This window comes from Rana temporaria, chromosome 5 (assembly GCF_905171775.1).
Source record: "Rana temporaria chromosome 5, aRanTem1.1, whole genome shotgun sequence".
NCBI lineage: Eukaryota > Metazoa > Chordata > Amphibia > Anura > Ranidae > Rana > Rana temporaria.
The window spans coordinates 90154785-90170738 of NC_053493.1; the positions used below are offsets into that span (position 1 = coordinate 90154785).

At 39.3% G+C, this 15954-nt stretch overlaps 1 protein-coding gene across 2 annotated transcripts in view; it reads right to left on the minus strand.

Moving 5' to 3' along the window:
• AHR (aryl hydrocarbon receptor) overlaps positions 1-15954 on the minus strand; it is a 171663-nt gene that overhangs the window by 23880 nt on the left and 131829 nt on the right. For both annotated transcript variants that reach the window (XM_040352834.1, XM_040352833.1), the window contains exon 4: positions 10115-10204. In XM_040352834.1, coding sequence (XP_040208768.1) covers positions 10115-10204 — 90 coding nt within the window. The remainder of the gene's footprint in view (positions 1-10114; positions 10205-15954) is intronic.

The window sequence follows — 15954 nt, forward strand, 5'->3', positions numbered from 1 at the left end:
CAGCTATTGACAACAGGTCAGTAACATGTATGGGTATAAAAGGAGCATCTTAGAAAATCAGAGTGTCTCAGACGTAAAGATGGGCAAAGGTTCACCAATCTGTGAAAAGCTGCATCTAAATATAAGTAATATATGTAAAATTGCAAAGACTTTAAAAATCATTTACAGTGCAAAATATCATCACAATATAAAAATCTGGAGAAATCTCTGTACGCAAGGGACAATGACAAAATGCAATATTGAATGCCCACGATTTTCCGGCCCTTAGAGGACACTGCATTAAAAACAGGCATGCTTCTTTGATAGACATCACTAAATGGGCTCAGGAATACCTCTAAAAATCCTAGGTAAAGCTCTAGCATGCAAAGAAAAACTAGTATCTGAATATGATCTAGAAATGCTGCCATCTTCTTTGGGCCAAAGCTCATTTATAATGGTCTACTGCCAAGTGAAAATCTTTTGGGCAACCATGGGTGCCATATCCTCAAGACTAAAGTGGAGAGGGACCTTCCGGCTTGTTATCAGCACTCGGTTTAAAAGCTTGCATCGCTAATGGGATGTGATTAGTGCGTATGGAATCGGCTTACGCATCTGTATGGCCTCCATCAATTCTGAAAGATATATCCAGGTTTTGGAGCAGCATATGCTCCCATCCAGATGTCATTTTTTAGGGAAGGCCTTGCAGGACAATGCTAAACTGCATATGGCATCCATGACATGGCTTAATAGGAGAGGAGTCTGGGTGCTGAACTGGCCTGCCTTCAGTCCAAATTTAAGTCCAATTGAAAATATTTGGTCCATCTTGAAAACAAACAATACGACAAAGACCCCAGACTGTTGAGCAGTTCGATTCCTATCTCAGGAAAGAATGGGACAACATTCCTCTCCCAAAACGCCAGCAACTGGTCTTCATTCCCAGACGTTTACAGAGTGTTATAAGAAGAGGGGATGCTACAACGTGGTAAACAAGGGCCCTGTCCCAACTATTTTCAGATGTGTTGCTGCCATCAATAACCCAACTTATTTCTTTCTTAAAATGGTAATTTTGTCAGTTTAAATATTTGAGGTTTTCCATTTTCTATTGTGAATAAAATATGGGTTTATGAGATTTGCAAATCATTGTATTCTGGTTTTATGGACATTTTACACAGCGTCCAAATCTTTTTTTTTGGAATTGGGGTTGTAGAGTTTCTAAGTAAAATTACAATTGGGCTGATCACACACACACACACACACACAAAGACTATTGTTCCCCTTAAATAAAAATGTAGCTTTCACATGTTTTGTTTCAAGCATCTAGCAAGCTCTGGGGAACCAAGTTGGCAGACACTTAAGCTGGCAATAGATGGATTGAAATTTAGCTGGTTCAGCAGGGACGTGTGGCTTTGCCTGATCGACTTCTAACGGACTTATTGGGAAATGTTGTACTCGATCGGCCAGCAAAAATATCCTGCCATCAGAATACAATGTCCCAGTGGAGAGAATTCTGCCATCCATCTCAAATTGTGTGGATGACGGAATGTGTTTTTTTTTAATGCTTGGTAAATGCTTAATAAAGCTTGCTTAATGCCTGTTGAACATTATTTTTAAGACTAGAGTTTGCAGAGTAAGATTACAACTCCTGCTTAAACATCCTTTTACATTTTCTAAAAATTCATTTGGAGATGGCTTGATTTGTTTGATGATCCATTTATGATAGCTTTAAAAACAAATTACTGTAATCTCCAAAGAATTCAGTTAATTAAAGTTGCTTTTTGCATCTAGTAAAGATTGTAAACAAACTGGAAGATTAATAATTTTATCTATATTAGCTTACTTTTTCTTAGAAAAAGTCAAAAGTGAAAAATTCATGCCTACGGGTATACACTTATAGCTGCACGATTCTGGCTAAAATGAGAATCAGGATTTTTATGCTTCGAATAAAAGATCACGATTCTCGTGACGCAACATCAGCTTTTATATTATACAAAAAAAATTGGGCTAACTTTACTGTTTATGTTTTTAATTAATTTGATCTAAAATAACTAAATGATACTTTATTCGTTATCTCTGAGTGCTGACAATGTTGTGATAAACTTGGCAGGCTCCCGTTTTTTTTTTTTTTCTTTTGACAGCTGTCAGCAGAGAACTCTGTAATCATACAACTCTACTATTTGCCATTATTACCAATTTGTGTGATTAGTTTTAGTATAAAGCTGTTGTCATTTACACATGACTAGTGCAGGGAATCAAAGGATGGATAAATGGAATTAACCATTGTTCACCTGTTTTTGCTTAGGGGGCAATTCTAATGGTCGATTCCCTGCACAGTAATGCTTGTTACACACAATGAGATTATTGGACGAATTCGTTATTTTTTGCATGCTAGTCTCATATCAAAAATAGAAGAGGTCACTAAAGCTACTAAAATTCTCGTACGTGTAGCAGAATATCTGCGCTAACTCCCGCCCCCCACCCTCCAAAAAAATAAATAAAAAATGTATATTATATAATATATATTATACATACATACATACATACATACATACATACACACACACACACATGTTGCAAGAAAAAGTATGTGAACCCTTTTGGAATGATATGGATTTCTGCACAAATTGGTCATAAAATGTGATCTGATCTTCATCTAAGTCACAATAGTTATAACAATCACAGTCTGCTTAAACTATTAACACACAAAGAATTAAATGTTACCATGTTTTTATTGAACACACCATGTAAACATTCACAGTGCAGGTGGAAGTATGTGAACCCTTGGATTTAATAACTGTTTTGAACCTCCTTTGGCAGCAATAACTTCAACCTTCAACTTCAATAACTTGTCCCCAGACGACGTCACATCTGACAAAACGTACGTCGGGTAGGAGACGCTCTGACGCACAGCATTCCAGTCCACGAGGACGGGTGATCGTACAAGCCGGCCGATCTTTTAATCGTTGATTTTTTTGTAAGTGTACTTTTTTATACATTAAACCTACATCCTACGGTACTTCACTATTGTTGGGTTCAATTTATTTTTTTCGGTGGTTCACTGGGGGAGCCCTGTACCATTGAGACTGGATTTAGTTCCACAAAGGCCCTGGCTGGGGTGCAGCCGCAAGCCTACATATTTTATCTGTCTGGTAAGCGCATAAATATAACGGTGTTCCCTATCGGTGGTGGTTCTTCTTTCCAGTGTGCTATCATATGATTTAATCCCAGTATATTCGGTACATCACTATGAGTTTTTTTCTTGGATCTTTTATGCCACTTCACTAATTGGAAGGATTCTTACCTCTGATGCTGACTACAGTTCCGTGTTAAAGGCCCTGGCTGGAGTTCAGCCACAAGCTTTAATTTGCTTGCCTTCTGGTAAGCATACATCCTATTTACTTCATCGGTGTTGATCACGTTTGTTTTTTTTCTGCATTTATTCACGTTATATATCCCTACAATCTTGAGGACTTTGTTGGACTTTTTATTGTTTGGTCTTATCCACATTGAACATAATATTCAATTTTTCACTCCATCAGCGCAACTTATTCCTCCCTTTACCATGTAAACATTCACAGTGCAGGTGGAAGTATGTGAACCCTTGGATTTAATAACTGTTTTGAACCTCCTTTGGCAGCAATAACTTCAACCAAACGTTTTTCCTGTAGTTGCAGATCAGACATGCACAATGGTCAGGAGTAATTCTTGACCTCTCCTCTTTACAGAACTGTTTCAGTTTAGCAATATTCTTGGGATGTCTGGTGTGAATCGCTTTCTTGAGGTCATGCCACAACATCTCAATCAGGTTAAGGTCAGGACTGACTGGGCCACTCCAGAAGGTGTATTTTCTTCTGTTTAAGCCATTCTGTTGATTTACTTCTATGCTTTGGGTCGTTGTCCTGTTGCAACACCCATCTTCTGTTGAGCTTCAGCTGGTGGACAGATGGCCTTAAGTTCTCCTACAAAATGTCTTGATAAACTTGGGAATTCATTTTTCCTTCAATGATAGCAATCTATCTAGGCCCTGACACAGCAAAGCAGCCCCAAACCATGACGCCCCCTCCACCATACTTCACAGTTGGGATGAGGTTTTAATGTTGGTGTGCTGTGCCTCTTTTTCTCCACACATAGTGTTGTGTGTTTCTTCCAAACAACTCAAATTTGGTTTCATCTGTCCACAGAATATTTTGCCAGTACTGCTGTGGAACATCCAGGTGCTGTTGTGTAAACGTGCCGCCAGGTTGCACCTCAGTCTGTTCAGGAGCTTAGTGATGCTCTGGTCCAGATCTGGGAGGAAATACCCCAGGACACCATCCGTCGTCTCATTAGGAGCATGCCCTGATGTTGTCAGGCATGCATACAAGCACTTGGGGGCCATACAAACTACTGAGGACCATTTTGAGTTGTTGCAATGAAATTTCAGCAAAATGGACTAGCTTGCTGCATAATTTTTTCACTTTGATTTTCTGGGTGTCTTTGAATTCAGCCCTCTCTGTAGGTGGATAATTTTAATTTCAATCAAAAGATGTGCCATCCTTTCATTCCTAACACATTACCCAGTCCATATCAGTATAGATATCCAGCATGAGATTTTTGCCCGTTGAGATCTGATATGTTTTCAAAGTGTTCCTTTAATTTTTTTGAGCAGTAAATTATATATATATATATATATATATATATATATATATATATATATATATATATATATATATATATATATATATATATATATATATATATACCGTATTTATCGCGGTAAAGCGCGCTCCCGCGTATACCGCGCACCCCTAAAGTTGCCCCGAATCCTGTGGAAAAAAGCTTTTTTGTACTTACATTTTTGGTGTCTTGCGCGGTGTCCATCGGCAGCCTCGTCGGGTCCGGCGTCCGTCTGAGGCTTCGGGTGTCCTCTTCGTCGGGTCCGGTGTCCTCTCCGCTCCGAGTTTGAATACTGCGCCGACATATACAGAGCGCAGTACACTCGTGTATTGTCGGCAATGCTAGGCTACACTCCCGCTGACGTCCTGTACGTCCAGGACGTCAGCGCGGGAGGAGCCGAGACTGCCCGACAATACACGAGTGTACTGCGCTCGGTATATGTCGGCGCAGTATTCAAACTCGGCGCGGGAAAGCAGGTATCGGCGTATACCGCGCACCCACGATTTGCCCTGATTTTCAGGGCAAAAAAGTGCGCGGTATACGCCGATAAATACGGTATATATATATATATATATATATATATATATATATATATATATATATATATGCAACAAATAAAATTTGCACAATTTTCTTTGGTTTTGTTTTACATGCAGGACCCCCGACCCTCTGTCTGGACAGTGCTAATCTGCCCTGTGCTGATCACATACAACTTCCCAAAAAAATATATATAATTCTCCAGCAATACACACAAAACTAAGCATATGCAAAGTGTCCCCAAGGCTCTGTTCTATCAGGATATTGATTGGGGACTGTGGACGAAGGGGAGGATCAAAGAAGACATGATCAACCATCCTTTTTACAGAAAGTGCAGGATTAGCCCCTTATCTACCACAGTGAGTATAACAGGCCAACTTTATGACATATACAGACTGTTTTTACGGTTGTGGGTTTAGTAAAACTTTAAATCCTGAGAAGACTGGTTCAACTACTGTAAGTGAAATCCATACATAAAAATATGGTGGCAAAGTGATCGTTTAAAATCTCCCCAAGGCTGCCATTTACTAACATGAATAAGAAACTGGAAGAAATCCACTGACATGGCTCAGGAATGCTGGCATATTGTGCTGGTTTTACCAGTACTAGCAGGGTTTTATCCAATATCCTAAATGGCTGTTTACTTTACTGAGCTGCTCTTACAACAAAAAGCAGTTTGTAAAGTTACTGACCTTGTTTCTGCTCTGCATTTTTCCTGTAACTAGTATTGCAGGTAAAAAAGTGTTCTCACTATTTTCTCTACTACTATTAAGTGTTTTTTTTTTTTTTTTTAGCATGCTTTTTTACCGCTTCATTATCTTCAGTTTTTTATTATTATTATTGCTCAGACCTCCAACCTAGTGATTGGGATTTGTTGCTTTAAGAGTTGCTTCAAATGGAATCATTTTGCATACGGTATAATATTTCAATCCTGTCATTCTACTGACGCCATCTAATATAATAGAAACAAAACCCAGAAAAAAGCTCTATGTTTTACTTGGCCTGTGAAAGCATTAACTGTGCCAGCTGATACTGAGGAAATACCAAAGCAATCAAAGTCATAGTTTTTAATTAGAACTTCACACGCAACTTTTTCAAGGCTTGGACGTTCCTGCCGGAAAAAAAACAGGGGTACTGAGCTCTTTTAACCCTATGGGTGCCTTGAGCAGTGCAATTTGGTCAGTGAATAATTACCCTTCTTGTACAAAACAGCTTTAAATATTATTACTTAATACACAATATTAAAAACAAAAAAAAAATCTGTAGTATTCTATCCAGAGCGCCGTCTATTGGCCAATCTAGAAATCTCTATATTTAAAACTTTTACAAAAATACGTTATTTAAAATACAAAATCGCAATTCCAAAAAAGTTGGGACACTGTAAAAATTGCATAAAAACTGATTACAATGATCTGAAAATCTCAAACCCACATTTTATTCACAATAAAAAGTAGAAAACAGATCAAATGTTTAAACTGAGAAAATAGGGTAGGTTTAAAATTGATGGTAGCAACACATCTCAAAGTTGGGACAGAGTCATGTTTACCATGAAGTAGCATCCCTTCTTATAACAACTCCTTGTACTCTTCTGGAAACTGTGGAGATCACCTGCTGGAATTTTGGGAGTGGAATGTTGTCCCATTCTTGCCCGACATAGGATTCTAACTGCCCTACCCAGGACTGGGTCTTTGTCATATTTTTAATTTCAAGATGCACCAAATGTGTTAGTTGGTGAAAGGTCTGGACTGCAGGCAAGCCAGTTAGGCACCTGATCTCTTCTACTATGATGTCATGCTGTTAGAGATGCAGTATGCAATTTAGCATTGTCCTGCTGAAATATGCAAGGCCTTTCCTAAAAAAAAGACATATAGCTAGATTCAAAGAGAGTTAGGCCGGCGTATCAGTAGATACGCCAACCTAACTCGGAATCTGCACCGTCCTAAGTTTAAGTGTATTCTCAAACAGAGATACACTTAAACCTAGCTAAGATACGACAGCCTGCACCGTCGTATCTTAGGGTGCAATATTTGGGCTGGCCGCTAGGTGGCGCTTCCATTGGGTTCGGCGTAGAATATGTAAATCACTAGATACGCCTATTCATGAACGTACGTGCGCCCAACGCAGTAAGGATACGCCGTTTACGCAAGGCATTTTCAGGCGTAAAGTTATTCCATCAAATAGCTGGACTAGTAATGTCAAGTATGGGCGTCGTTCCCGCGTCGAAATTTGAAAATTTTACGTTGTGTGCGCAAGTCGTCTGTGAATAGGGCTGGACGTAATTTACGTCCACGTCGAAACCAATACGTCTTTGCGGCGTACTTTGCCGCAATGCACACTGGGATATGTACACGGACGGCGCATGCGCCGTTCGTAAAAAACGTCAATCACGACGGGTCACAGTTAATATGCATAAAACACGCCCCCCACATCCTCATTTGAATTCGGTGCGCTTACGCCGGCCTATTCACGCTACGCCGCCGTAACTTAAGAGGCAAGTACTTTGTGAATACAGTACTTGCCTCTCTGACTTACGGCGGCGTAGTGTAAATACGCTACACCGCCGCAAAGATGCGCGCCCCTACCTGAATCCAGCTAATTGTTTAGAGCAGTGGTTCTCAACCCTGTGCTCAAGTACCCCCAACAGGCCATGTTCGCAGGTTTTCCTTTATCTTGCACAGGTGCTTTAAATCAGAGTCAATGGCTTAGTATTTTGGACAGCCTCCCAAATTCCCAAAACATGGTCTGTTGGGGGTACTCGACGACAGGGTTGAGAACCACTGGTCTAAAAAGGGACATTATGCTGCTCCAAAAACTGGATTTATTTTCAGCATTGATGGTGCCTTTTCCAATAAGCAAGCTGCCCATTCCACGCACACTAATGCACCCCAAATCATCAAATATTCAGGCTTATGAACTGAGCGCTGATAAGCAAATCTGCCCAAAGCTACGGAAATTACCATCTTGGGCAGTTATCACAACAGGTATCATTTAACTGCCTTAAAGGATTGCAAAGGTTTATTTTTCTGGGGTGCACGCCCGGCTCTTCTCCTCTTCATCAGGTGCCCCCATAGAGAGCCGCTTTCCATGGGGGCACCTGTGCGGGTGCACTCATGAGTCTTGCTGCTGCTTCCATTGACACAGACAGCATGTCACTGGATTTGATTGACAGCCAATGGCTCCCGCTTCTATCAATCTATCCAATGAGGAACCCAAGCTTTTTTCACCTTAATGCATACATTAGGGTGGAAAACCATGAGACTTTACAACCCCTTTAACAAATTAAAATCTTAAATTTACATTCCCATTTTTTTCCCCATGACTGCGGTCAGAACACCACATTTTTGACCTGACAGAGGGTTTTACTCTTCTCCACTCTCATAAAAAAATAAAATACATTTCCTTTACATACACTTTAAAAAGAAAACCTGTCATTGAGGAAAAACAGAAGCTGCCTAATCTGACTCCTTTGTAAAAATTCTAGTTACCCACATGTCATGTTGATTCAAAGCTTCAATACTTTTGAATCATGGACACAGAGTAAGTATACAAACCAGAATGTATGACTTCAATAGCTGCAAAGTTCGGTATATTCTTAACAAGCACTAAAAAAATACTGAAGCTAGTGAACTACCAACACAGCCAGGCAATTGGCATTTTTAAAGGGGAATCAGGAATGACCGCTTTAATATTTCTGTCATGGCAGCATTCTTTTAATAGATATTAGCTTACATAATTGGGGTGCACTTTATAAAATCATAATAAATCAAAACACTGCTATTAGTAGACAAAAATATCAACGTTTTAAAAATCAGAAAAGGTTGTGTCAAAGGTCCACACAAGGTTTGGTTTAAATTTGGCACCAAATAACCAGTGGGAAATGTTTTTCCACACTCTGAGCTTAAGGCTTCATTTCCATGGACGTTTTTACAGCCACTTTTCTGAGCGTTTTTTGTTAGTCTATGGCCTCATGCCCACCATGACGTTTTTGAGCTGTAGATGGCTGAGCCGTTTTTAAGCTGCAAAAAAAAACCAGGACCAGTGCGTTCTGAAGCTCCAGCTCCAGAGCTGTAAAAACGCCAGACGTTAAATGCTCAAAAACGCGCAAAAACGCTACCGCTGCGTTTTTGAGCTCCAGCTCAAAAAAAAAAAAAAACATGGACAGGCGTTTTTAAGCTGTAGAAAAGGCTAAACAAAGTGGCTGTAAAAATGTCCATGGAAATGAAGCCTAAAACTGAAAACAAGAACAAAGCCCAACCCAACATCGCTACAATGTGATTATTCAATGTATCAAACTCCTGTGCAGCTATTGAATAAGCCTGACGCATGACTAAAGAGCGGACATAGGTGACCTGATCTGTTGCCCGAAATGACACTGGAGTGAGTATCAGGTCCTTTGGGGTTACCTTAGGGGATGAGAATTTGCACTTCTGATTGTCGGAAGTGCTTGTTATGGATTACAGGGATTTTAGAGCTTGTTGAAAATCTCTGTGTGACCTGACAGATCCTTCCTTCTTCTGAATGAGAAGAGAAAAGGAAATCTGTCAGATAATGTGCAAAAGAAACAGCGGTAGCTCTCTCGCTGCTAGGTAACTCCCAGGATCTTCTTACAGAGACATCTGCCTGTCTTTGACTAGCCTAACTTGGACCTTATATTAGATCACAACATAAATCCATATGATGATAGTAAATGTAAATGACATCTGCCTCAAAGCAAAAACTGATTGATATAAATGTTGCTGTACAAAACAAGCTGCTGATGTCAACTAGGGATAGAAGCAAACACAGTTTATATTTGGGGACAGCTCTCTAAAAACAGTGGCAATTCCACAAGATAGTATCATTCTGGTCACTTTACACAAACCTCCACATTTTTTTTAAAGAACAATGGGTGCAAATTGAAACAGTAGGTTAACATGAACAATAATAATTTGGGAAGAACACATACTTGCTGAAACCCAAGATAATCCTGAACGGTGGATGAGGCGAAGAAGACAAGGCCATCTGCAGTAACCACCAAGACAAATCCATTGAGTGCCTGAAAGATGAAATTATAACATGAATACTTTGATACTTTTTTCAATTATCAAAACTGCCACATGTAAAAAGTAACCTACAGTGTGTGACCTGACTATATATATATATATATATATATATATATATATATATATATATATATATATATATATACACACATATACATACATACATATACACACACACACACACACACATACACATACACATACATACACGTACATAGAACTCACAGATGTTTGTTTCGTCTTAAAGGAATTTTTTTTTTTTTGCTGAAATGACTGTTTACAGGGTATAGAGACAGAATAGTTAACTGATTCCTTTTAAAAATGATTAAAAAATAGATAAAAATCAATCATATAATGTACCTGCAGTTTCTAGTTTCGTTTTTGCATGTGAAGTACAGAGCCAATACAGGGCAGTGATGGTTTGGAAAACGAAACTAATTGGTGCTGAGGGGTTTTAGACACACAGTAATCACGGCTCCTTGATAAGTGACCACAGAGAGAAAGCTCCCAGTACTGTGGTTATCAGGAAACAGACAACCAGGAAGTGTGGAGATCAGAGAAGAATTACAGCAACTTGAGAGCAATAACAATCAATGAGGACAAGAAAACAGCACTGCATTAAGGTAAAGGAAGCTATTAAGATAAAAAAAAAAATCCTTTACAAACCCTTTAAGAAAAGCATGGTTATGCTCCACCGAAAAAGTTAAAGCGTTAATTTTCTGTTCACAAACACCACTCCTACATACTCCTGTATACATACTGTATTTATGTGGGTATATCTTTTAATCGAAATGTACATACTACATGAGCTACACACAAAAGTTTGTTGATACTACCTAATGGTGTATCAATAACCTGTCTACCATTTTTACAGTATGTGAGAATATAAAACCAATGGAACTAAAGCGGGGGAGGGGAGCTATGTAAAAAAATAAAATGTTGCTAGCAGGTTCGCACCAGCGGCAGTGAATAATAGCCAGCAACTAAAATGGCGGCCAGTCCACTTCCGGTAAAATGGAGTTTGGACTTCCGGCTGAAAGTTGCAGTACTCAGGCAAATACCAGTAGTCAAAATGGCGGATGTGGTGCTTCCTGTTGTACGAAGCAGATGATAGGATAACAAGTAGCACAGGGAGGTATAAAAAGACTGACGAGCACCAATGAGGCAGCTTCCTGATGATGCATTAAATTGCGAAATGCATAGAGGCTGCGGGACCATTGCCAGCTCGTCATGTACAGTCTGAGTATAACGAGGCTGGGAACGCAGGCGAAAAAAGGGAGGCATCACACGTGCGGACCAGGACATACTCGTACATTTGAATACTCCTATTTACAGCTGGATTAGCTCAATGCTGGCTCCCAGGCACTTTCACTTTTGTGAGTGGAATAACTATATATGTTTTAATCATAATAAATTCTTTGATATACTACACCATGATAGTCTTTTATATATTACATGAGTGGATATAGAACGAGACTACAGCCAAAGCATTGGGAGTGATTTCTGATAAACCTGAGAGAGGGAGTGGTTATCCATATGAACCAAAGGCAGATTTCTGGGTCCATCTGGTCAGTGGCCATTTTATCTGGTGTCGGTGTAGGCACTATTTGCAGTGAAGGTGGAAACCTAGCTGGGCATCACTGCAAGAAGCTATTAAGGACTTTCTTAGCACATATATATATATTTTTTATGTATACAATATATTTTTCTTGTTTTCTTGGGGCACATTTAATCTGTGTATTGTAATAGTAGCATATTTGATATCTTTTTGGATTTACTTCACATTTTTTGATGGACTGAGAAATTCATATGTTATAGTTTGGCACAGGGCACTGTATTGGTATTAATTGCACACTATGTGTATATTTATACACACATACTTTTTTCTTTTCTTTTTTTTACAGATCTTAGCTACTACATGGATCCCTGCATTTACAGTTGTCCCTTTCCCCTCTTGGAGCCTTTCACCATGAGATCGCTGCACCACAACACCAGGCTTATTGTTTTTGACTTTCATCTGTGGGCTTGTAACTGGTAACCTCTTTTTATTGTTCAGTTTATTATTATTATTATTATACTTTATTCTTGTAAAATCAGGTATATTTATGCCCTTGAGGAAGAGTGATACTTGAAGTGTATCGAACAGTTTTTCCATAAAGACTGTTGTACTTTAACCTATAAGAGCTGCATAGAGGGCTCTGTTCCCCTATAGTCTAAGGCTAAACCTACATTATATGTGTTGAGATATGTTTTTTTGCTCTGTAATAATGATGTAATAAACTGCGAAAGTCCCATACAGCAATGACGCAATTTTTTGTATAGAGAAGATAAAGATAATTGTGTACAAATAGTCTCTTCTACATTACACATATTGGGTCTATTGCATGAAGCTACAGTATCGTATTCTGTCTAATGGCGACATTTACAGCATTACTGCTAATAATAATAATACATGATTCAAAGAGAGAATGTTCAAGGGCTGGGAAAGAAGGGGTTTCCCCAGCTAGAAATGTTTTAATTGAGCAAGGAACACATTTTCCTACTCCTACTTTTTATTGCGAAATTCCAGCTAGATATCTAGAACCAATTGATGCATCAATAAATCATTAAATTTCAGCGAAGAGGCCGAGTGGGCGGCCCGCAGGTTGCAAATTAGAAGGACAAAAACTGGACAGCCGCACTCCAAAATCACTTAAAAAGAGATGCCTTTTATTTTTCAACTGTACATACAGTCACTGCAAACCAACAAAATACAGTATGGCCGACGCGTTTCGCACTGGCAGTCAGTGCTTAGTCATGGCTTCCGCAGGTTGCAGGAACGCGGCACAGGCTTCAGGAACAGTGCAGGATTCGGTGACCCCTGGCAAATCATTCGACCCCTGAGGGGGTCCCGACCCCCAGGTTGAGAACCACTGCACTATGGGAAGAAGGCAAGCAGATATAGGCTTAAAAGTATCTGCTACTGACAGCTTGGTGCCAGATACCACAGCATAAACTTTAGCGGTCTGGTGGAGTTTATGCCTCAAAGAGTCAGGGCTGCTTTGGCAGTAAAAGGGTGACCTAATCAAAATTAGGTGGGTGGCCATAATGTTATGATGGATGGTAATCTTATGGATCATCGGTATACTGTATACTACGTGCAAAAAAGAAAAGTGGCAATTGTGAACCGATCGGATACATTATAATGATTACATGAGTTAATTACCTTTTAATAAATGTAATGCTCAGATCCATTACCTACTATAACTTCCACATATTCACTGCAAAATTTTAGTTACTAAGCAAAAGTAGCAAAAACACTTTGTGCAACTGTTAATTTGTATTAAATGATAAGGTTAGACTGGCTTTAAAACACAAAATAATGCTACCAAGCACAGTTTTCTCTTAATGCCAATGTAATATAGCCTAATTAGACTTAAAAAAAATCAAAAAACTGAAAATGGGAAGCACAGATACAGATATAGCAGGGCTTGACAAATTTGCTTTCAATGACAAACCCCCTTCTCTTACGTAGCCTTGATGTGTATCTTTACAGACACAGGTTTACACACGGAGAATACATAGGTGCTGGTATGTGAAAAAAAAAAAAAAACAACACTTTAGCTCTGCTGCGTGTAAGCAGCAGAGCTAAAGTTTCTGTCTTTATTTTTAGATGTTAATCACTTGCCTACCAGGATCCTACCCCTTCCTGCCCAGGCCCAGGCCAATTTTCAGCTCTCTCACACTTTGAATGACAATTGTGCAGTCATGCAACACTGTACCCATATTACATTTTTTCACACAAAGTTTTCTCTTGGTGATATTTAATCAGCACCAGGCTTTTACTTTTTTTGCTAAACAAAAAAGTAACATTTAATTTTTTTTGCAAAAAAAAAATTTTCTTCTTCGTGATGTGTGACAGATGAGGCTGCACTGATGGGCACTGAGGAGCTGTCACTGATGAGGAGGCACTAATGGGCACTGATAGGTGGAATGGATAGCCTGCACTGATAATCAGTGTAAATGTGCCAGAATAGAATTGCCGGTTACCACAGTGTGTATGGAAAAGTACTGCTGATAACCTGCAAGACTGTTTACAATCTGATCACATGGTAAAGGGCAGCTGTAAACCTTAATCACAGAATGCGCCTGATGTGCTTCCAAGGAGCGGGGGTTTTGGGAGGATATCAACCTCCCTCCCAGAACTAGCCAACTGCGTGGTTGGTTCCGGACGGCAAGGATTTACCATATTTATCGGCGTATAACACGCACGGAACATGTATCAATGGAAAAAAAGTTTTAAAAACGGGTTGTTTTTTCAGGAGTCCTGAAAAAAACTACAGTTTTTAAAACTTTTTTTCCCATTGATAATTTGATACATGTTCCCTGGGGCAAGACCCGGGTTCTCAAAGACGTTTTCACAGGCATACTATGACACCCAGCAGGTACAATATTTAAAGGAATTTTTCATTATTTTTTTTATTTAAGCATCATTAAAATCACTGCTCCTGAAAAAACTATCGTTTTTAAAACTTTTTTTCCATTGATACATGTTCCCTGGGGCAAGACCCGAGTTCTCAAAGACGTTTTACAACAATAACTTGCATATTAGGCTTTAAAATGAGCACTTTTGAATTCGAACGTTCGAGTCCCATAGACGTCAATGGGGTTCTAAATGTTCGCGCGAACGTTCGGTCCGTTCGAAGGTTCTGGTGCGAACCGAACGGGGGTTTTTTTTTTGCAGCTTTACTTTAGAGAGACATTTATCCATCTTCTTTCAAAATTGATTAAAAAAATTCTAACACTTTTGCCTCATTTGCAATAGTAAAAGAAAAATTGCATTTACACTTGTGCAACTTGTCATGTGACTTTGGACAGTCCCAGCCAATTTTTTTCAATGGCACCCGTTTAAATCTGGTGTAACGAAAAGTCACTGACTTTTCAAAAAGGTACCTGCACTATTTTGATGTGACTGACCTAGAGAGTGTAACGCTGGGTCAAAGTCACACTCAGTCGCATCAAAGTCATGCGACTGAGTTGCGCATGTGTGAATTATAAAATAAATTCCAAATTTAAAGCGGTAAACAATTAGTAAAAATATATTTTTAATACAAAACACTCTGAAAATGCAGTGGATGTATGCAAATACTTGCACATCCGTGTTACCACTTGTATTATATAAAGGCCAATTTTATCCACTTGTCATCTTGCCTAGTCTGTAATGCAGCACTACTAGGAGCCACAGCTAGAAACTCAACTGAATAAGAACAAGTTTTAACAAAAACGCAGCAGCAGCCAGAGGGGGCACACGTGTTTGTGATGCAAATGTACAAAAATCGTTTTTACTTTGGCTTTAACGGTTTTGAAATATGCAGCAGTCAACAAAAGTGATGGTAGGACACGGGTAGGACTTGGAGGAGCCACGTTGTTCTGTGCAGTAATGCTCCTGGCCACTTATGCAACTACAGGAGGAGATGTGTGAAAATCCTATGGCCTCTATGCTTTGCAGCTAGAACAGCTGAAACCATGAGCTCAAAGAATCCCAGTTCTGGTACTGTGCCTACACAGCAGCTGGCAGACCTTTTGGATAAGCCACAAGACACATTGGGGGAAATTTACTAAAACTGGAGCCTATAAAATCTAGAGCAGCTGTGCATAGTGATCAATCAGCTTCTAACATAAGCTTTCTTAGTTAATCTTTGAAAAATAAAAGCTAGAAGCTGATTGGTGACCATGCACAGCTGCTCTAGATAAGGTCTGCACC